General features: G+C 49.2%; 1 protein-coding gene across 9 annotated transcripts in view; it reads left to right on the top strand.

The window, feature by feature from the left end:
* The window catches only part of KIAA0232 (KIAA0232 ortholog), an 83,012-nt gene extending 62,597 nt beyond the window's left edge, over window positions 1-20,415 (top strand). For 4 of the 9 annotated variants that reach the window (XM_032493601.1, XM_032493638.1, XM_032493633.1 and 1 more), the window contains 5 exons: window positions 1,656-4,938; window positions 6,373-6,444; window positions 11,219-11,327; window positions 15,809-15,906; window positions 17,962-20,415. In XM_032493601.1, coding sequence (XP_032349492.1) covers window positions 1,656-4,938; window positions 6,373-6,444; window positions 11,219-11,327; window positions 15,809-15,906; window positions 17,962-18,141 — 3,742 coding nt within the window. In that variant the 3' untranslated portion in view covers window positions 18,142-20,415. The other 5 variants (XM_032493608.1, XM_032493619.1, XM_032493626.1 and 2 more) reach the window with 5 other exon arrangements.
* The last annotated feature ends 301 nt before the right edge of the window (window positions 20,416-20,716 follow it).

Here is a 20,716-nt window from a genome sequence, read left to right as displayed (position 1 = left end):
CACACAAGGAAGCCAAGCAAGTCATTGACCTCGTCAGACTTGTTTCCTGAAGATGCTTTTCTGTCTTTCTCTGTAAATGGTTAGTATTAAAATTGGCTGCACTGTAAGCAGACTTCCTTATTATACATTTTATTTGAATCTTATGAACTCCTAAGTCTTAAGGAAAAAACAGCATTCAATTGGTTGTGTTGCATGCTCTGTCCGGCATGGTAACCACAGCCGTGTGTGCCTGTTGACCATTTGAGATGTGGCTGCTTCAAATTGAGATGTGCTGTATGTGTTATACTCACCAGAGTTCAGACTTCATATACAAAAGAATGTAAAATATTGCATTAGTATTTTAAATTATTGATTACATATGAAATGCTAATGTGGATATATTTGGTTAAGTGAAATACACTGTTGAAGTTAATTTCACCAGTTTCTTCTTACATTTCTATTGGGAGTCCCAGAACATTGAAAATTACTTGTGAAGCTCACAGTACATTTCTATTGGACAGTGCTGGTATAGACTGAAAAGGAGAGTCGAGTCTAGGCCCACCTTGGTAGCCAGACTGACTCTCAAGTCTTCCTTTGGCAGGCTGTCTTGCTCTGAAACCTTCAATGGCTACTAGTTTCCTGCAAACTCTTCTTTCTTGTTTTCAAGCCCTCTGAAACCAGCCTTCCTGGTTGTCCTGCCCTGTATTTCCAGCAGTTGTTGGTCTAGTGGGGCTTCAGTTCCATGAGCACAGCATCTTCGTGTCCTCACACAGGGTCCCAGGCCTCACAGTCAGTACTCACCAAACTGCTGCATGGCTGACACTTGAAGTCTCCACTGTGGTCCACTTTCTCTAATTGTTCTAGGCCTCACCAGCATCCTCTTTTCTGAGCGCTTGAATACCACGACCCCTGCCATTTCTGAGGGCCTGCTTGATGCTGGGCATTGCCCTGGCCTCCTGGGAAAAGGCCATGATAGCAGCAGTAATCACTGGGGTGCTCTCTGTCTCATTTCACATATTAATGCCTTTACTGACAGCTCTCCAAGGCAGATACTATTACCCCATTTTGTAGGCCACAGAGAGGTTAAGGACCATGCCTAAGGTCACACAGCTAGTAAGTGGCAAAGTCAGGATTCAGACTTAGGGAGTGTGGCTTCAGAGCTCATGCTCTCGACTGCTTTGTTATCCAGCTTTTCACCTACACCTGTTTCCAGTGCTCACAACAGCCTTGTGAGGTAAGTCATACTACCACCATTTTACAGTTGAGGAAATGGACTGAGACCCCACATGATAAGCTTAAAGTCACAGGCACAGTCAGTGACTGAGCTGAGGTTCAAACCCACATATCTCTTATCAAAAGATTACATTCTCTCCACTGTATTATGTCTCTCATTTGTGACTTCTTAGTTAGAATCCAAACACTAAACACCATCCCTTGCATGTCTTCTAAATACCCTTATAATGCTTATCCCAGTGCTGAACATAAAGGTGCTTGATCCATAGAACTAAATATAAGACATATTTTACTGTATTATTAATTGTTTAAGTTAGTAATTTATGGACGATGTAAACATTGACTGCTGAGATGAAATATCCCATTTCTCTGATTGGTGATGTTGTTTTACTGTATCTGATACATCTGAGTGCCCACTTTTGAATTCTCTACTTGTTTTTCAGGTACTATGAAGCATTCCCACCACTTTCTGAGAAACCAGTTTGCCTGCAAGAAATCATGACTGTGTGGAACAAGTCTAAAGTCTGTTCTTACTCTAGCTCTTCTTCGTCATCCACAGCCCCGCCAGCTAGCACAGACACGTCCTCCCCCAAGGACTGCAACAGCGAAGGTGAGGCCGCCAAGGAGAGACGCAGTGATGTGCCCACCACCGTGCACGAGAAAGCCCAGAGCAAAAGTCACAGCGAGAAGGAGGCCACGTTTAGGGATGGCACAGGTGCAGAGAAGCCTGCTCTGTACAGAAAGCAGACTCGACACAAGCCCGAAGGGAAGGGCCGCCCTCGCTCCTGGTCTTCCGGCTCCAGCGAGGCAGGCTCGAGCTCCAGTGGTAACCAGGGAGAGCCGAAGGCATCCGTGAAGTGCGTGAAAGTGAGGCACAAGACACGGGAAATTCGAAACAGAAAAGGGCGGAACGGGCAGAGCAGGCTCTCACTGAAGCATGGCGAGAAGGCGGAGAGGAGCCTGCAGGCCGGGGGCGGCAGCAGCAGCAGCAGCGGGTCCGTCAAGCAGCTGTGCAGGCGGGGTAGGAGGCCGCTGAAGGAGCCGGGGCGAAGAGACACTGGGAGCACTGAGGGGAGGGACCTGTGTGCAGAGAGCAGGAACGACAGAGAGTACAAGGAGGAGCCGCTGTGGTACACCGAGCCGATTGCGGAGTATTTTGTTCCTTTGAGCAGAAAAAGTAAACTAGAGACCACATACCGAAACAGACAAGACACAAGTGATCTGACATCTGAGGCAGTAGATGAATTGTCTGAATCAGTGCACGGTCTGTGTATCAGCAACAATAATATTCATAAAACATACCTCGCAGCGGGTACTTTCATTGATGGTCATTTTGTAGAAATGCCTGCAGTTATAAATGAGGACCTTGACCTCACTGGGACCTCATTCTGTTCTCTACCAGAGGACAACAGATACTTGGATGATATTCATCTGTCAGAATTAACGCACTTCTATGAAGTGGATATTGACCAATCCATGTTGGATCCTGGTGCCTCAGAAACAATGCAAGGAGAAAGTCGGATTTTGAATATGATTCGACAGAAAAGCAAAGAGAAAACAGATTTTGAGGCAGAATGTTGCATAGTGTTAGATGGAATGGAGTTGCAAGGGGAACGTGCAATATGGACAGATTCCACCAGCTCTGTGGGCGCCGAGGGCTTCTTCCTACAAGACCTTGGCAATCTGGCTCAGTTTTGGGAGTGCTGTTCGTCCAGCTCTGGCGATGCCGATGGAGAGAGCTTTGGAGGAGACTCTCCTATTAGACTCTCCCCGATCTTAGACAGCACGGCGCTCAGTCCACATTTGCTTGCTGGCAATCAAGAGCTCTTTTCAGATATTAATGAAGGATCTGGCATAAACTCTTGTTTTTCAGTGTTTGAAGTGCAATGCAGTAATTCTGTTTTACCATTTTCTTTTGAAACACTCAATTTGGGAAATGAAAATACAGATTCTAGTGCTAATATGCTTGGGAAAACACAGTCTAGATTGCTAATATGGACCAAAAATAGTGCCTTTGAAGAAAACGAACACTGTTCTAATCTTTCAACGAGAACTTGTAGTCCATGGTCCCATTCAGAAGAAACACGTTCAGACAATGAGACATTAAATATTCAGTTTGAAGAATCCACACAGTTTAATGCAGATGATGTTAATTATGTAGTTCCTAGAGTCTCGTCAAATTATGTAGATGAAGAACTTCTAGATTTTTTGCAAGATGAAACTTGCCAGCAAAACAGAACTTTAGGAGAAATTCCAACGTTGGTTTTCAAAAAAAAATCTAAACTAGAATCTGTCTGTGGTATTCAGCTGGAACAAAAACCAGAAAACAAAACCTTTGAAACTACACATGTTTGTAGTGAAAGCAGTCCTCATGGAGATGGCTACAGCTCAGGGGTAATTAAAGACATTTGGACAAAGATGGCAGACAGAAACTCTGTAGCTACGGTAGAAACAGAGAGAATTGATGACGAGTTGTTTTCGACAGATGTAAATAACTACTGCTGCTGTTTGGACGCCGAAGCTGAAGTGGAGCCACTCCAGGAGCCCAGTAAGGCCGTGCAGAGATCAGAGTACCACCTGTGGGAGGGGCAGAAGGAGAACCTGGAGAAGGGGGCTTTTGTTTCTGGTGAGCTGTCAAAGGTGGACGGCGGTGATTATACCACCCCCTCTAAACCTTGGGATGTGGCCCAGGATAAAGAGAACTCCTTCATTCTCGGAGGAGTTTATGGAGAGCTCAAATCCTTTAACAGCGATGGGGAGTGGGCAGTTGTGCCGCCCGGCCACACGAAAGGAAGTTTGTTACAGTGTGCAGCTTCCGACGTGGTGACAATAGCTGGTACAGATGTCTTTATGACCCCAGGGAACAGCTTTGCTCCTGGCCACAGGCAGTTATGGAAGCCCTTCATGTCATTTGAACAGAATGATCAGCCGAAGACTGGGGAAAATGGGTTGAATAAGGGATTTTCTTTTATCTTCCATGAAGACTTACTAGGAGCTTGTGGTAACTTTCAAGTTGAAGATCCTGGACTTGAATATTCATTCTCTTCCTTTGACTTAAGCAATCCATTTTCACAAGTTCTTCATGTAGAATGTTCATTTGAACCTGAAGGGATTGCATCTTTCAGCCCTAGTTTTAAACCGAAATCAATCCTCTGCTCTGATTCAGACAGTGAAGTGTTCCACCCCAGGATATGTGGCGTTGACAGAACACAGTACAGGGCCATCCGCATCTCTCCTAGGACTCACTTTCGCCCAATTTCTGCATCTGAACTGTCCCCAGGAGGAGGAAGCGAGTCAGAATTTGAATCTGAAAAAGATGAAGCAGCCATTCCCATTCCTTCTCAAGTTGATGCATTTGAAGATCCACAGGCAGATCTCAAACCACTGGAAGAAGATGCAGAGAAAGAAGGCCATTACTATGGAAAATTAGAGCTTGAGTCTGGAAAATTCCTTCCCAGGTTAAAAAAGTCCGGAATGGAAAAGAGTGCTCAGACATCACTGGATTCCCAGGAGGAATCAGCTGGGATTCTGCCAGGAGGAAAGCAGAATCCGTGTTTGGAGTGTAGCATGAATGACGCTCTGGAAATCGATCTAGAAAGCTCAGAAGCAAATTGTAAAATAATGGCACAATGTGAGGAAGAAATTAATAATTTTTGCAGTTGCAAAGCAGGTTGTCAGTTGCCTGCTTATGAAGATAACCCAGTTTCTTCAGGACAGCTGCACGAGGTATGTGTCAGTATGTATTGGTATTTGATAAAAGGATTTGATCAGACTTTAATCTTAAAGAACAGCCATTTCAGGCAGTGAAGTTTTGGGTTAAATTATTGGGACTTTGGTTTAAATGTCATAAAACTTAGGATTCTTACGATTTTACATAAGGACTTAAAATGGATTTGATATTTATAAATTTGAACTAGATAGACATTTTCTGCAGAGAAAAGACATTTTTAAGTAAATCACAGGATATAAGATTTTTATGTGATGTCTTAATGTGCATATACTATGCTTAAAGCAAAATCTAATATGTGAGTGCTCCAGTTCTCAAAGTCAGTGAATCAGGAGGTGGCTGTTTCCTCTTCAGAAGGCCCTTTGCTCTTCGGAAGTGGCAGGGAAGGGTTTCTTTAAGTAGCAAGCCCATCTGCCTCTGAAACATTGATTCCTTCATTGAAACTTATGTTTTTTATGTAAAATAAATTATATCTATATAGAATTCTCTAAAATATATTGTGGTATGTGTAAAAATTAACCCACAATCCGAATGCAAAAAGTAACTTCTACAGAACAGATGTTACCTTGCTTTATACAAAGTGCATAGTCCTGAAGCTACGTGAATTACACAGGTAAGTCTATCAAGTGAGGCTAACAACGATCTTTTTGTTAATGGGAGTCACTGTACCATTTGATTATTCCTAAGAAGTCATTTGAGTTTAAATTGAGTTTACAAGAAATAACACTTAAGGCAGTAACCTGTTTGACCAAAAAGCATAGCAATCAGCCCATTTCTCATCCACTATTTGATACGGCAGTGCCTGGCTTTGTTCCAGGAGCAGTTTATTAAAAAGACCGCTAGAGGTGTTTAGAAGTCCCGCCACCTGTAGCCGGAGAGCAGCAGCGTGTCCCCTCCCTCCCCTCTGTCCTGCACAAGCCCACCCGTCTTGTGCCCCTCTGGGTCCTGCCCACACCTTGAGGCCCTGTCAGCTCCCACCTCCTTCACTGCTGCGTCCCTCATTCCTCTTCTCTCCCCTGCTCCACCCCCACCCACATCAGAAGTCATTTCTCCCTTCTTTTAAGTTTTATGTGCTTTATGCCTCTTATTTTTTTAATTGCACTTGCTGTTTTTCATGAGTCATTTATGTCTTTCTCTCGTTAGATTACAAGCTCCTCGTGGCTAGGATCACGCCTTACTGGTGGCCGGTCTGTGCCCAGGTGTGGACCTGTGCGCGCATGGTGGGGGGAAGCCGCCAGGGGACTGGAGAGGCACTGCTGTGATTAGCTTGCCTGGGGGTCCTTAAAGAGACATGCATTGAATCCCATGGAAACACTGAAATCTGAACTGCTCAGAACAAAGAAACAATGTTGTTAGCTTTACCTGTTTGATTCTTGCCCCACTTTTCATCCTTAAATGTTCCTTCACGTACTTTGTATTTTACCTGGTTCCAGATGGGGAAGAAAGAAAAAGAGGAAAGAAGCGAGATTCTGCATCATACCACTGCCGTAGTCCTTCGCTTTCTAGTATGTTGATGTATTGATGTTGCAGAGTTCTGGGTTGTCTCGGAAGGTCTTAGCTGCCGGTGACGTCCTCAGAGGACACTGGGCTGAGAGGCCGGCTGCCGTCGCCTCTCAGCAGCATCACTTATGTTCGGGGCCAGGGCGGAGCTTGCTTCAGATTCATCTGAGGTGCAGAAAGGTTGAGAGAGCCTTAAGGGACAGTTTGGGGCCAGGCTGGGACTAGAATCTGTGCCTTTTCACTCTCATGCTGCCTGTCAGTCTTGGGGAGTTCCTGTGAGGGTCTTCTCCCCCACTTTCCTGAGTGAGGACAGTCCTTACAAACGGCGATCTGGAAGCCCTGTTTTAAAAGTCACTGGTTGCCAACCTGTTTCAGAGCAAGAGGTCTAAAATGTAGGATTTCCAGAAGAATTGGTGCCCAGGAACATAAATTATGATTCTTTTCAAAACTTCGGTTCAGTTCAATTCAGCAAAACAGTCATTAAACATTGAGCTGTTCCATGTCCATCTGTGAGATGAGAGGCCCTGAATGAACAAGACACTCTCCCTGCCCTGAGAGAATTCAGGCTGGTCATGAAGACCAATTTGTGAACAGATCATTTATTTTCATTGAAATAGGTAATTCACTCCCATGGTTCAAATTCAGAAGTTACAGGAGGGTATATGCATGGTGAACCAGTTCCCCCCCTCCCCAGCAGCAACCACCAGTGTGGGCCCTGGGGTGTACCCTCCAAGGACACTGTATACAGGTATAAATAAATACATGTTCACATTTGTTTTCTTCTGTTTATTTAAACTGAAATGGCACTTTCCTATAATTACACTTCCTTTTTTACTTTCTGCATGCTATTCCTTTGTGTTGATGTACCAGAATTTCCTAGGCAGTTCTTTACCTTTTAGGGCGTTTGGGCCAACATAGTTCTATGTACCATGGTAGGTGGCGTGGGGAAGGTGGGCACAGGAAGCCATGGGAACCCAGAGGAGAGCTGGGCCACCCTGGGAGAGCTGAGGAAGGCTTTTTGGACATACCTGAGCGTCCAGGGCAGAAAGGAGTGGGCAGGACGTTCTAGGCAGAAGGAATAGCGTACACGAGGGTAAAGAGGCTTGCAGTCTCTCAGGTGCTCAGGAAAGGTGCCAACAGTTAAGGCGTGGCTTCTGAAGTTCGCAGTGACAGGTGAGGAGCCTAGTGTGCCACTGGCATCCATTTGTGCACAGATTTGTGGCAGAGGTGTTCTCTTTGTCATTGGCTTGACTGCTGACTCCGTGCTGTGCGCTTTAAGGTGCAGGGAAGCAGCACGAATCCTGGTCTCGTCCTCAGGAATTCATGGCCTCGTCCAGGAGAGGAGGCCGTTTTGCCCAGCAGACAAGGGCCGTGGGAATCAGAAGGCCCTGAGGAGTAGGTGTGAAGGCCACCCTGGGGGATGGCTACCAGCCGGCTTCTGCCAGGCCCTGTGCCAACTCTGCTTTGTCACCATCATGCTCCTGAGTGCCCATAGTGACTTTCTGTGGTGGTTCATTTACCCTCGTGACTGCTGAGGACACGGAGGCCCAGAGCCCAAGTTCTTCCCTAACTTTATGACGGTCAGTGCCGTGTCTCTTGTCTCTGTTGCACACGGTATCTCGCCATTTATGTTTCCTTTCTCCTCTTCCAAAGAACAAGGGAGGCTTTCTTTTCCTTTTGTGACCCAAGTAACAGAGAACTGACTGTGGCAAGGGGGCACTATTCAGGGTTCTATTCCCAGAGTAAAATTCAAGGAGGAATACCCAACCTTTCCCTTCTAAATTCTAACCTGAACTAAGAACAGTTAGTGAAAATTTAAAGCAGTGAGCCTTCGCCTAACTTCTGTCTTCTAAAGAATTGCTGAGTATTACGTCTTTTGCTAAAGACATTTCTGGTCAGGTTTTCTGGGTTAAGTCCATGTCCTCTCTCCTTTTTTTCACTGTTTCATTCATTCATCAAATACTAAGAGCCTACTAAGTCCAGGTGCTGGGCATAAAGGAACAGACCACGATCTCTGCATTTGTGGAGGTGCGTGCAGTGAGCGACGTGAAGGGACAGAGTGTGCTAGGACACCAGTGCCATGGAAAAGAAGAGCCGGATAAGGAGTGTCGGGGGCGGGGGTGCTTGGAGGAGTTTCCACGGGAACCACGGTATCAGGGCGGGCTTCCTCGCAAAGGTGCAACTTGAAGGAGGGCTTGCAGGTGGAAAGTGAGCCAAGCAGCTGCCTGGAGGCAGAGGGGAGCGGGGCTGAGGCAGAAGTGGGCCCGGTCATCCCAGGTTGTGCTCTGTTCTCTTTTCCTATTTCTCCATTCTTTCTTCATTCTTTTCATTCTCAGCTAAACCAGAAGTTGAATTAATACATTAAACACTATTTAAGCAAAGCATGGCCATCTTTGCTGTGTAGCCTAAAAGTTGGAAATAACTAAGTGGAAATATGTCAAAATAATGTATATTCATTGACTCCGTATTCAGTGTAGCGTAAAACAGGGTCAGTCAGTCCCTGCCATTGGAATTGACACTCAGATCTTAAAACTGTGCCAGAAGCTGGCGTGATCGGACGGTGTGAGCAGGAGAGAGAGGGAGACAGAGGTGTGCTCAGTGATCAGGGACTTCGACAGGTGGAACCTCTTCTTAAGGCTGGCAGACACTGAGCATGTGCTTTGTTCTGGGCCCTGTTTCTGGAGGTGCAAAGGTAAATAAGACCTGGCCCCTGCTCTGCAGAAGCTCACCGCCTTGTTCTGCTTGGATCTGACCTCCTCCTGTTCATGCTGACCCAGCCCCCCGGCTGAACCCTGACCCTTCCAGCCTGCTTGTCCCACCATGTCCTGTCCATCCTGATGAGTTCTCTCCTTTTTCTTACCCTTTACCCCATTCTCACAGTCTCGAGAGGATTAAGGGAGGAGGATATAGCTCAGTGGTAGAGAGCATGCCTAGCATGCATGAGGTCCTGGTTCAGTCTCCAGTACCTCCATTAAAAAATAACTAAATAAACCTAATTACACCCCCCGGATTTTGGGGTTTTTTTTTTTAAAGAATTAAAAGATAAGCAATCTCATTACACTCATGTGAATAAAGCTCTGGTCCTTCCACAGCTTGCCCCCAGACATTTTCTTTCTCAAGTAAGAACTTGTTACCCTCAAATCCATCTCTCCTCAGTATTGCCTTGGGGATGATGGACAGAGTTCTGTCCAGGCGACGTCCTTACTCACCTTGAGCAGACTACGTAATCTTCCCACAGAATAGGTCTGCCTTGGAAGAGAGTGCAAGGCCTTTCCAGGATGGTTTCACGGTGCTGTGAATTACGTGCCGAATGCAGTAATCACCTTGAATTAACTGCAGACCTTGCATATTGCTGGCTTTATTTGCATTAAGCCTGGCCTTTTCGGCGCTGTTGGCCTTGGTACCTATTTGTCTAATAACTACTAATTTTTATTGTTAGAATAATCCGCAGGAGAAAATGGTGAAAGTTAACTGACCACTCTGGGTAGATAGTACAGTTCTCCTTCGGTTTTTAATTTAGGAGTGTGTCTGAAAAGTTAAGTGAAAATGAAAATTTGAAGTGCATTTCCCATTTAGTTAAGTAATAAAAAAATTACTGAATCAAAAAAATTTTAATAAAAAGTACTTTATCTTTAAGAGATAACAAAATCCTATTAGAGAATTGAAGATCATTAGTTGCTAAGATAGTTCAGGTTTTAAACTTGAACACATAATGAAATGTCTTGTAGAACAATAAAGATGCAGGCTGTTGACAGGTCCTGGCCGCTGACTGAGCAGACACTTGCTGAGACAGAGGGGCTGTGGGAGGTACAGAGATGCCCATGCCAGGCCTTACCCTGGGAGGGCCTGGCATCAGGCACAGCGCGGAGGGAACGTGCAGAGGTTGCCCCAGCCCCCAGCAAACCAGGGTTTACCTGTGATGGCCGCAGAGGGCCACATCTTCTAATGACCACTCATGAGGACACTCCTTGATCATGAGGGACACTAGCCACATTGCATCTCATCCTCACTGCCCAGGCAGGTGGGTGAGGTCCAGCTGGGATTTGGGAGCTCAGCCAATAAAGGATGGAGCCTCCGTTCGAACTTGGGTCTCCCTTCCAGACGTGAGTGCCTTCCACGCTGCCAGGGCCATGGTCATGTTCGGAGTATGGGGTCTCCTGCTCTCAGGAGTCCTGCCCTCCTCTCATTTCAATGTCTGTTTCCTGTTTTGAATTTGAGTTACTGTCAGCTTTATTATTTGGTTTTAGTCTCAGCTTCCTTCTGGTTCTCACCGAAGCAGATAATTCTGCTGTAAAAGACATGAGGTTGTTAACTCACTTATAGAGTTACTTCCTTCTGTTCCATTTTCTCTTTGACTCCCTCCTGCTTGAGTGTGTGAAGGAGCAGAGGGGCCTCCCTGTTTCTCTAGGGCCCCTCACACTAGTGGAGGCTTTGCGCTACCCCGTTCTCTCTCTGCACTTCCAAAATCCAGGAATTTGCTTTACCTGAGTGTATTTCCTGTACGTTTTTGCCTCTCTTACAGAGTTTTGTTGCATTTTTTAGAAAGATTTTTTTTGTTTCATTTCCAATGTAAGAGCGTCTTAAGAGAAACTTCCTTTATAGGCTGTGAACACTTTGGCTTTTTTATTCACCTTGTCTAGAACAGTGAAGAAAAAAAAAAAAAAAAACCCAACAATTTAAAAGTCCTGGGTTTGTAATCCATAGGTAATAAAGCTTGAATTTTTTTTCTTTGTTTTGAAAGTTTGTAAACTTTTTCTGTATTTGGTTTAACCTAAACAGTTGCCTGTATTGAACACTGATGTACAAGGAATGAATACAAGTCAAGAAAAACAGACCTGGTGGGAAAAAGCCTTGTACTCTCCTCTTTTTCCTGCGTCAGAGTGTGAAGGTAAGGAGGCCTGTATTGGGTCGCTCATTCGTTCACTCAGCTGTCTGGTCGTTAAGAGCGGTAAATTCTTCAGCTGTGAATCTCAGTCCAAGAAACATTTACCAGGAGACTTCTGTGCAGCTGGAGTTTGTCAGGCACTGGGGACACAGATGACTGAGGACTGGACCCTGCTCTGACACTCACCACAGCCTGAGGTGGGGAGGGGCCTGGACACACAGGCCCCACACACTCAGCGCAATTAGGCAGGAAGCTGCCCAGGTGGGGAGGTGGGGATCGGGGTCCCCCTGAGAAGAACAGCCCAAGCACAGGCTGGCAGGGAGCAGGGGCCCTTTGGGCCCAACCGGGTTGTAGCGAGACAGGAAAGGCCGGCGGGGGGCGAGCGGATCTGGTTAGGGCTCGGGGTTGTGCTGAGTGAGGTGGAGCTAGACAGGCAGGAGAAGAGACCACAGAAGAGATCTCAACTGGAGGTGTCGTGGCAGATGTGTGTCTTAAAACAATCCTAGCAACAGAGTGGAGTGGGGAAGGGCGAGGGAAACTGAAGGGCGCCTGCTGGGGTCCTCAGGCCCTTGCCGTGATCTAGGCGGGACGGGAGGAAGGCCTGGACTAGAGCCCCTTTGGGGATGGAGAGCACAGAACAGCTTCGAGAGGTTTTGCAGAGGGTGCCAGAGTTTGGTGAATGCCTTTCTGTGAGGAGTGAACAGCAGGAGGGGGTTTGGGGAGGCCAGTTAGAGAGGGCCCGGGGACAGTAGCAGGTTTAGTCTGTGAGCCTCCCAGGTAGACATACCCAGAAGCTATAAAAAACTTTGATCTGAAGTTTTGGGCCAAGTGGGACGAAGGAGGCAACCTGAGCGGTCGGTTCGGGAGGCCGAGTGCACGGACCACTGGTCCCGGGCTTCTGTCAGCTGCGGGGTGTATTTGTTAGTGTCCTGGGTCAGACCCTGAGGGCAGCTAACCGCTTGTTACTATCTGCACGTTCACCTGTGTGCGTCTCCTCAGCTCATTAGAGTTAACCTGGGGCTGGTGGCGGCCCTCCTGCCCAGAGCGCCCTTGCGCCGCCCCAGGTCCCAGACGCCTTGCTGGCCTTCCTTCCAGCCTGGCTTCCCTCAGCTGACAGGGTGGCAGGAGGGAGGCTGGGATTGTTTGCTTGTTCTGTGGGCACAGAAATGGCTCCCCAAACCCTGCCTTCCTCCTCCCCAAAGCTTGGCTGGGTCATGAGGAGAGTACAGAGCAGAATCTTCTTTATTAACGTCTTTGTTTACTAAACAGCATTTATTAAAGGCCTGTTGCTCTACCAATAGCTAACACTTGGGTTGCTTCTTCTTTACTTACAAGGTGCTCTCAATGTTTTATACAACCCACAAAACACTTGGGAGATGTCACTGCTGTTTCAGATGAGGAGGCTGAGTCTCAGGTTTAGGGATTTGCCCAGAATCAGGCATTTAGCTATTAAGCTCAGCCTTGAGTCCAGGCTGGCTTCTCGTGGTCCAGAAGCTTTGCTCTCTCCAGCAGCTGTCTCCGCTGGGTGCCCAGTTCATGCTTCATTACCGTGTCGCAGGCTGTCCTGGCAGCGTGAGGCCGGTTTTCTGTCACTAGTGAGGGCTCCCTTCCAGCCCTTAGCTCTAGGTCGGGGCTGTCTGTGCAGCCCGTCGGTGGGCACTGTAATGGTTGTTAGTACGAGGTGCTTTTTAAAGCCAGCTGTGCAGTGGAGTGTAAAGAAACTCTCAGTGGTGAATGACGGTAACCCGGCTTTTGAGTGACCTTTACCTCACGACTGTGGGCTAAACCCCTGCACAGTCGCCTTGCAGTGACGTCATGGAGCATCATTCTTTCAGCCTGTGGGGTAGGGGCGCGTGTAGTCTCAGGAGGAGGTTAACCCGGAGAGCAGGTGGCCGCTCACCCACTCAGCAGACGTGACTGCCGACTCTGGTCCCCGCTCCAGAAGCTTCTGACATTGCTCATGATTAATACCACACCTGTGCTGCTCTGAGTCATGGCTTCACCTGGGAAGCCCCCGGCCTCCCTTGGGGGGAGGAGGAGGAGGATTGTTCCCTTTTTTTTTTAGTGAGGCCGTTTGGCCCGGCCCCAGAGCAGTGTGGGAGTCCCTCCAGCACGAAAGCCCAGCCACTGCCCACCTCGCTGTGTGTCCACACACACACCCATTCAGCAAGTATTTCTGGCACGCTTACCTTGTGCTGGGCGCTGTCCTAGGCGCTGGGAACGCAGAGGCACACAGACCTCGTCCCCACCGTCCTGATGAGGTGATGTCTGAGCAGGGACCTGAGGAATCAGGGCACAAGCCACTTGACAGCTGGGGCTACCTGCAGGGAGAGGTGCTGGCAGGAGCACCAGCTGGGGCAGGACCAGGGGTGCCCTTGGTGTGGCCCCAGGGTGCCTGGCAAAGCTGATTGGTGCCGAAGGGCAGGGGCAGCAAGGGCAGCCAGGCGGCAGAGCCAGACCACGCAGGCCCTGCAGACGTGCGCCACGGCAGGCCCGTCCTGAGCTCCCAGCTCCAGAGTTCGTACGCTGGATTCGAAATGTTTGGAAGGCTCGTTGTGTTTGTGTTATTTTAGTCTTAAAGAGAGAGCCCCGTAGGAAAACGGTATCGATCACAGTTAAGTGCTCAGGAGATGAAACTGAACTGGAATCAAGTGCTTCCGCTACCCGATGCTAGGCCTTGGGCAGTGACCAGACCTTTCTGTGTCTCCGTTGTCTGTGTTAGTAAGGAAGAGGCCAAAAATAATGCCTCCTTAAAGGAGGGCTGTGAAGACCAAAGTGCCTAGAACAGGCATGGCACCTAGTCACGCCGGGAACGTGAGAGCTGTCCACCTGAGGGTCGTGAAAGCCCCGACACCTGTGGCGCCGCAGACCCCCTTTTCCTAAAGCAGGAGGAGAAGAAGGGGGCTGGGGGTGTCCCACCCCATCTGTGAGCATATCCTAGTCAAGGAAGTCGTTGTCTGCCCCACCGAGTACTAGTGGTCACCAGATGTGGTGCGGCGTCCGGTGGATCAGAGCTTGGTGGGCCAGCCAGGGAAAGGTGGTGGCCCAGAACGGATGCACGGGGTCACCCGCCTCATCACAGTGCAGGGCGTCCTCCCCCACTGTCCTGCAGCGGACGGGCCCCAAGCCCAAGGCTAGCAGCTGTGGAAGATGTTACCGAGTGTGCCCGCCTTGTACTTGAGGCTGCACACACCTCATCTCTTAACCTGCACAGAAATCTGTGAGGGCAAATGGGAACCCTGTTACAGAGACGAGGGAACTGGGGCTCCAAGAGGGCCAGTAATTTGGCCCAACTTACATCACAAGTATGTAGTGCCAGCAGGAATCGGCTAACATGTGTCTAATCCCAGAGCCTGGATTTTTTTTAATGACCCTAAACTAGGAAGTTTGAGGGCCTAGGGCCATGAGAACTAGAGGTCATGGAGGGTACATGTTGGTGGGAAGGCAGGCAGGGCCCAGGTGACCTTCCCTTTGGCCCAGGCGGCACCCCAGTGGGAGGAGGGCCCACAGTCACGGAGCCGGCCCTGCCGCTGCCGGGACCCTCCGGGGGCGGGCCTTCTCCAGCTGTGCGGCAGAGGCCTGGCACACAGGGACGTCAGGGCGCTTCCACTCGGCTGCCTTTTCTGTAGTGACCCCTTGAGGGGAGTGGGGCTGATCTGGGCGAAAATGGGAGCGTCTCAGCCCTGGCTGCGTCTCGGAGTCACCTGGGAGCTTTTCAAAAAATGCTGATCCCCAGACCCCCTGCCCTAGACCAATGCAGTCGGTGTCAGGCGTTGGCCTGGGCTTCCAGACTTCCCTGAAGGCTCCCCCGCTGATCTGAATGTGAAACCAGGGTTGAGAGACCTTAGACTGAACGATTTGATTCCTTCTAAGTCCAGTTTACAGCCCATCCCATCCTGTGGGCCGCTGACTCAGTCAGACGACTAGCCCCCTTCTCCCCCTGTTCCACGGATGGTTTGCTGTGCTGCTGAGTCGAGGAAGAACAGGACGGATGTTGCCCTGTTTGTTTCCTCATTGCCCTCCTCCCGCCTGAAACCCCTCGTTCATCCGTCCTGTGAACACATGCCTGGTGCGTCGTCTGTCTCCCTCCCCACGGCGCTCACGCTTGAGAGCTCGGACCCTGCGCTCTTCCTGTCCCGTGCTCCCGGGGCCCGTCGCTCACGGGTGTGAGTGTGTATTTGTTGAGTGAACGTCTCATGGTTGGGTAACAAGAGTGTATGTTTTGCTGGCCTACATTTTTTTAACTCCATTAACAGTCTGTTGGAAGAGTTCTAGACTGGCCCAGCATGTCCCTTGCACACGCCTGGCGGGCTGACCCGACCATGTCCGCTTTTAGTGACTACTTAAGGTCTCCAGCGGGTTGTAGACCTAACTGATCTGACTTTTCAGTGAAAAATGAAACAAGAATGTGTGTTTCATAACTGTGTCTTAATGAAATTTCCCCTCCTTTCCCTCTTTTCCCTTCTCCATTCACAATGATTAAGAATGTTATACAAATGCCAAGGGAGAGAATGGTATAGAAGAATATCCAGATGTTAAAGAAATACCCAGTAATGAAGAGCGTCTGTTAGATTTTAATAGGGTAAGTGGACTGTCCTCCTCCTTATTACTAACTTATAAATGGCCACCCCCCCTTGTCACTCAGGCTGAGACCTGGGAGTCCTGTGACTGCCCCTCCCCATCACCACGCTCTGTGGACGGGCCCTCTCCTGTGCGGCCCTGTGCTCAGGTCTGCGTCACCTCCTACTGCCAAGGCTTCCCAGGTCATGTCCCTCTCCCCTTCCAGTCCATCACACTGCTGCCAGAGGGAGCTTCTCAGTGCACATCTGAGCCTGTCACTACCCCTAAAATCCTTAGGTGGGCACCCTTTTCATCTTTCAGAACACACCACGAGGGAGCCCTCTGGTGCGCCGACTCCTGCCTCTCCCGGCCTCCGTGGGACAGACCCAGCCCCTCGTGCCCCCTGCTGCTCCCGGAGCAGAGCTCTGGTCGTGGCCCCGTGGCATCTGGCTGCACTCAGGCCCAGCATCCCCACTCCCGCCCCAGGCCTGTGAGCTCCCTGAGGGAGGTGCAGGGCCTGTGCCTGGTTAGTCTAGGCCCAGACCTCGCCCAGTTAGGCAGGCAGGTGAACGAACCTAAGGAAACGTCTTTTTCTTCTCAGTGTGATTGTCAGTGTCAGCTGGAGTCCTGGGAGGAACTTCTCCCACAGCATCCTGTGCTGCTGGTGTCCACGGACCTGTCAGACGTAACCCGTCGAGGCAGATGTGTGGGGCCTCCCCAGCCAGTCTTCCCATCTCGTGACTAGTGCCCTGTTCCACCTTCCAGCTTCAGCCCCTGTGCCTAGAACTCATTCTTTGTTCCTCTTGTTCTCACCTTCCACACACAGTCTGTCTGCCCATCATCCTGACCACCCCTTGACCATCCCAAATCCTCCACTTCTCCCACCTCCATTGCTCCCTGGCACCACCTCCCCCTCCACACGGTTGCCCTGGCTTTTCCTGGGTCTCCTGTGGCCACTTGTCCCTCCCCGGTCTTCTCCCTGCACCACAAGGCAGATGACCTCCCAGGCATTGCCTCATCTAGTCTCACAGCCACCCCAGGAGGTAGGGGCTGTCACCTCCATTCTGCAGAAGAGAAAGCTAAAGGCCCATGAAGACTCAGAACCAAGTGCAGACCTGAGCTGGGCACCAATTCTGCTCCCACCCCTGGCTTTGCTGTCCTTCCGCCATTGTACCTCCCCCCCCCCCCCCAGTAGCGCACCTGTCTTTCTGTGCTCCTTCCTGGGGCTCAGCCAGGGACGGTGCTACCACGTGGAAATGGGATCAGTGCTGGTTACTCCGCTCGGGGGATGTAGCTAGCTAGCCACTGTGACCTGGCAGTGTTGCTAGTTGCTGTAAGTGGGGGTGCTGCTCACTATGACGGGGGTGGGGTGGGGGCAGACGTGCTAGTCACTCCGAGGGAGAGAGAAGCATTACTAGGTGTTATGACTGGGGCAGGACTGCCGCTTGCATTTCGCGTCCTGGGGCCAGGGATGCTGACCATCTGGTGTGTGGGCTACAGTCCCGCCCAACCAGAAGTTTCCCTGGAAGGTAGCAGAGACTGACAGGCCCCCAGTTCAGAGGCACAGCCCCAGGTCCCAGGCCAGCTCTGGCTGTTCTGGCGAGGGGACCTCTCCTCAGAAGAGCCACCTCCCTAGCCTCTCTTGTGTGTCTGCCATGCCCCCAGCTCGTCTGGCAGCGGGATGATGTGTGCCCTTGGCTTGCTTGTCGTTTTCCCCCGTCGTCTCCCTCAGAATGGGAGCCCCCGGCGGGCAGTCATCCTCTCAGTGGAGGTCGTGCCAGCTGCAGCCTGGCCTCTGGTGGGTGCTCAGAAACTTGTCTCCGTCCAGCCCTGATGTAGCTGACGTTCTGTCCAAGGGGCTGAACACAAAGGATCAGGGTTTGGGATCCTTTATGGATCAGGGAGAAAAGCTTGTTTGTTTTGCTTTGAAACAGGAAGATCTTCATATTTTTGTAACTCTCCACAGGAAAACGTCAGCAATTTGCTACTTAATCTCTGTATGTAAAAGAGTATCTTGCACAGCCCTTCTGGAAAATTATCTGACTTTTGATATGTTGAAAATTATTCTTAATCTTAGGTGTCTTCTGTTTATGAAGCAAGGTGTACAGGAGAGAGAAATTCTGGAGCAAAATCAAACGGCTTCCGCAGAAAGATGTACTCCAGCGCCAGCTCCAACTCGGAGGACACGGGCTCGGAAGGCGGAGGCGAGTGGGTGGACCCCAGCGAAGAGGACCTCTTTTCTCGAACTCATCTCTAAACCTGCAGAGTAGTACAAATTATTTTTAAAATCGCTATGTGAGGGGTAATTTCCCTTTTGTGAGGCCTGTTAATCTAAACAACAACTTAGGTTTCTTCTTCACTTAACTGGCTCAGATCAGTAATTAGCTTTCTCTTCTTGCTTCTTTTAGAGTTGAGGACAGCTATCCTGTTGAAGATTTTTTTTCCAAGCTGTTAAATTCTTGGCTATTTGAAATAGACTAGATTGTGTTGTCAAACCAAGAATGGGTGTGCATGTGCTCGTCTTAAGTGCCGCTGCCTCTTGCATCTCAGCTGCAGCTCCTTCCCTTCCAGCTGCAGCCACATCACTGTTACCTTCTTAGCATCGCAGTGTCAGCAACCACTTCTGCTATTCAGAGACTTGAGCTTTGGGACATTTAGGCTTTGTCCTCTAAGAACTGGGATGTGAATACTTACCCTGCAGTGGATCAGTGCCTTTCGGAAGGCGAAAGGGCAGCACGGGGACTCGTCCCCGTCTTCATTCAGTAAAATCTCCTGTACATTTGGAATAGAAACCACGAGGGTGTGCTTTTAGAGACTTACAAAATACTGTGTTTTCTCTCTTAGGATTTCCCTCTAGAATATCATGGAAAATACCATGGTTTGTGACTTTCTGGCTACCTGAAGCAGCCAAGGAGTTGGCGTATGGGCTGGCACATGGGGCCACGTGGGGTGCGAGTGCACCCCACCCTGTTCTTATGTGAAAGTTACACTTACACCAAAACACTGTTCAGGGTTATTCGTGGTGAGTCTTAACAAAACTTGGTGAGGACCTTAATTGCAAATTATGGTTTTTCTGGTGACCAACATTGAATTGAAGCCCCCAGAACTTGAAATTGTAAATGTTTGGCATGCAATAAAGGCCGCCTCATCACCCCAAAGAAACCTTGGCTGCGACAGCTAGCTGCTCTTGTGGCTGTGACTTAGTGTAGCTTAGATCTCATTCTGTGTTTGAGAGAATGTTCGAGCAAGTTCAGTGTGTGGTGGGTCAGGGGGCAGAGTACTGATTTCTCCCATACCTGTGTGACTGCTTCATGGGACCCGCCTCCCCGCTGCACTGGGGAATCCCGGGGGTCGGTCCGTCTCGTCCAGTCCTGTCCATTGTGACGATCACCTCCTTGAGCTTTTACACCTCTGTGCAACAGGTTGGAGTTAGAAGGAGCAATAGTTGCAAAACCTAAACATTCAAAGTTGTTTTCTTTTTTTAACCAACTCATTGTTTAAAAAAAAAATGTGTGGAATCAGTTTAGCATGTCTGCGGCATCAGGAGCGGCAGAGAAGTCTGCCACAGACGAGCCGGCTTCACCGCTAACGTTGGCAGGCAGTAAGCACAGAATGTAGTAGCCGGGAGCAGAACTGGCTGAGAAGCGCGATTTGCTTCAAGCATTGGGTTTTGTTGCTTTTCTCTTACCTGACGACACAGAGAGCTCCCTCCAGGGCTGTGAGGGCCTCGCTGTGGGGCCCGTGGGGCCGTTGGGCTCGGGCACGCCGCAGGTCGGGTGGTTTTTTTTTTACAGCACGTCTTTGACACTTTAAAGTGGATTTGTGTGTGTGCGTGTGTAAGGTTTTATGTTGCTGTTATTTATTTACAGACTTTATAAGGTTTTATGTATTTTTCTTTCTCCAGAGCTTCCTAAAAATTGATTAGCATCTGCACTGAAATATAATTTAACAGCAAAGGCAAAAAAGAGTTGGAAGTTGTAAATTCCTAAAATCACTACGGTGACGATCATTTTAGAAATCGTTACTTATGTAGCAGAGACCAAATACATATATTTCAGACACAACCTTGAGCTCGGTTGGTTTTGGACAGCTGCTTTTTATCAGGAAAGGGCTCCAGGTGGTCAGGGTGCAGACTTCCTTCCCCGCTGGTGGGAAGACCTTGCACCTTCCACGGGGGAATGGGAATGGAGTATAAATGGGCAAGGTGGGTAACAGATTATGTATTTATTTGTTTTCGTAGCTGAGTGGCTGAAGCCCAGAGGCTTTCAGCGACAGAGGTGAACGTGCGGTTTTTAGTTTTGTTAATGGATGATTACAAAGAAAAGCATTTTTGAAAAAGTTGGCAAAACGCTGAAACGCACTGTGGTATGAAGCGCATTGCATATCCGTAGCACTGAAGCATCAGTTTTCCATTCCTGGGCTGAGATTTTTTTTCCCCGTGGTTGTATTGTTCTGATTTCACGTACACCAGAGTAACTGATTTTTTTTGTTTTCTTGTGGAGTTAACACCAAATAAAAATTTAAAAAGCAAGTGGTTGTCTTCATTTATCACAGCAAAGGTTCTTTTGTAAAGAACCCCAGCCTCCTTTCAATTACGTGTCCGCAGAGGAGAGAACATGCCTGCGTCACACCACTCCGGGTGGGGGCTGTTTAGTGCCTCTTACAGGTGGTGCTGGGAGCGCTAGCATGCCCTGTGCTGGAGGGGACAGTGGAGGGGCCTGCTGAGACACGAGTCCACCTCTCCCTGCCCCACGAACCACCACCTGAATCTTGCAAGGAACACAACATTTTTGTCCCTGGGTGATAGACAAAGCTTAGTTTTTTTGTTCTGG

Source organism: Camelus ferus, chromosome 2, assembly GCF_009834535.1.
Source record: "Camelus ferus isolate YT-003-E chromosome 2, BCGSAC_Cfer_1.0, whole genome shotgun sequence".
NCBI classification, from domain to species: domain Eukaryota; kingdom Metazoa; phylum Chordata; class Mammalia; order Artiodactyla; family Camelidae; genus Camelus; species Camelus ferus.
The sequence above is the reverse complement of the archived record's forward strand: the minus strand, read 5'-3'. Positions and strand labels throughout refer to the sequence as shown.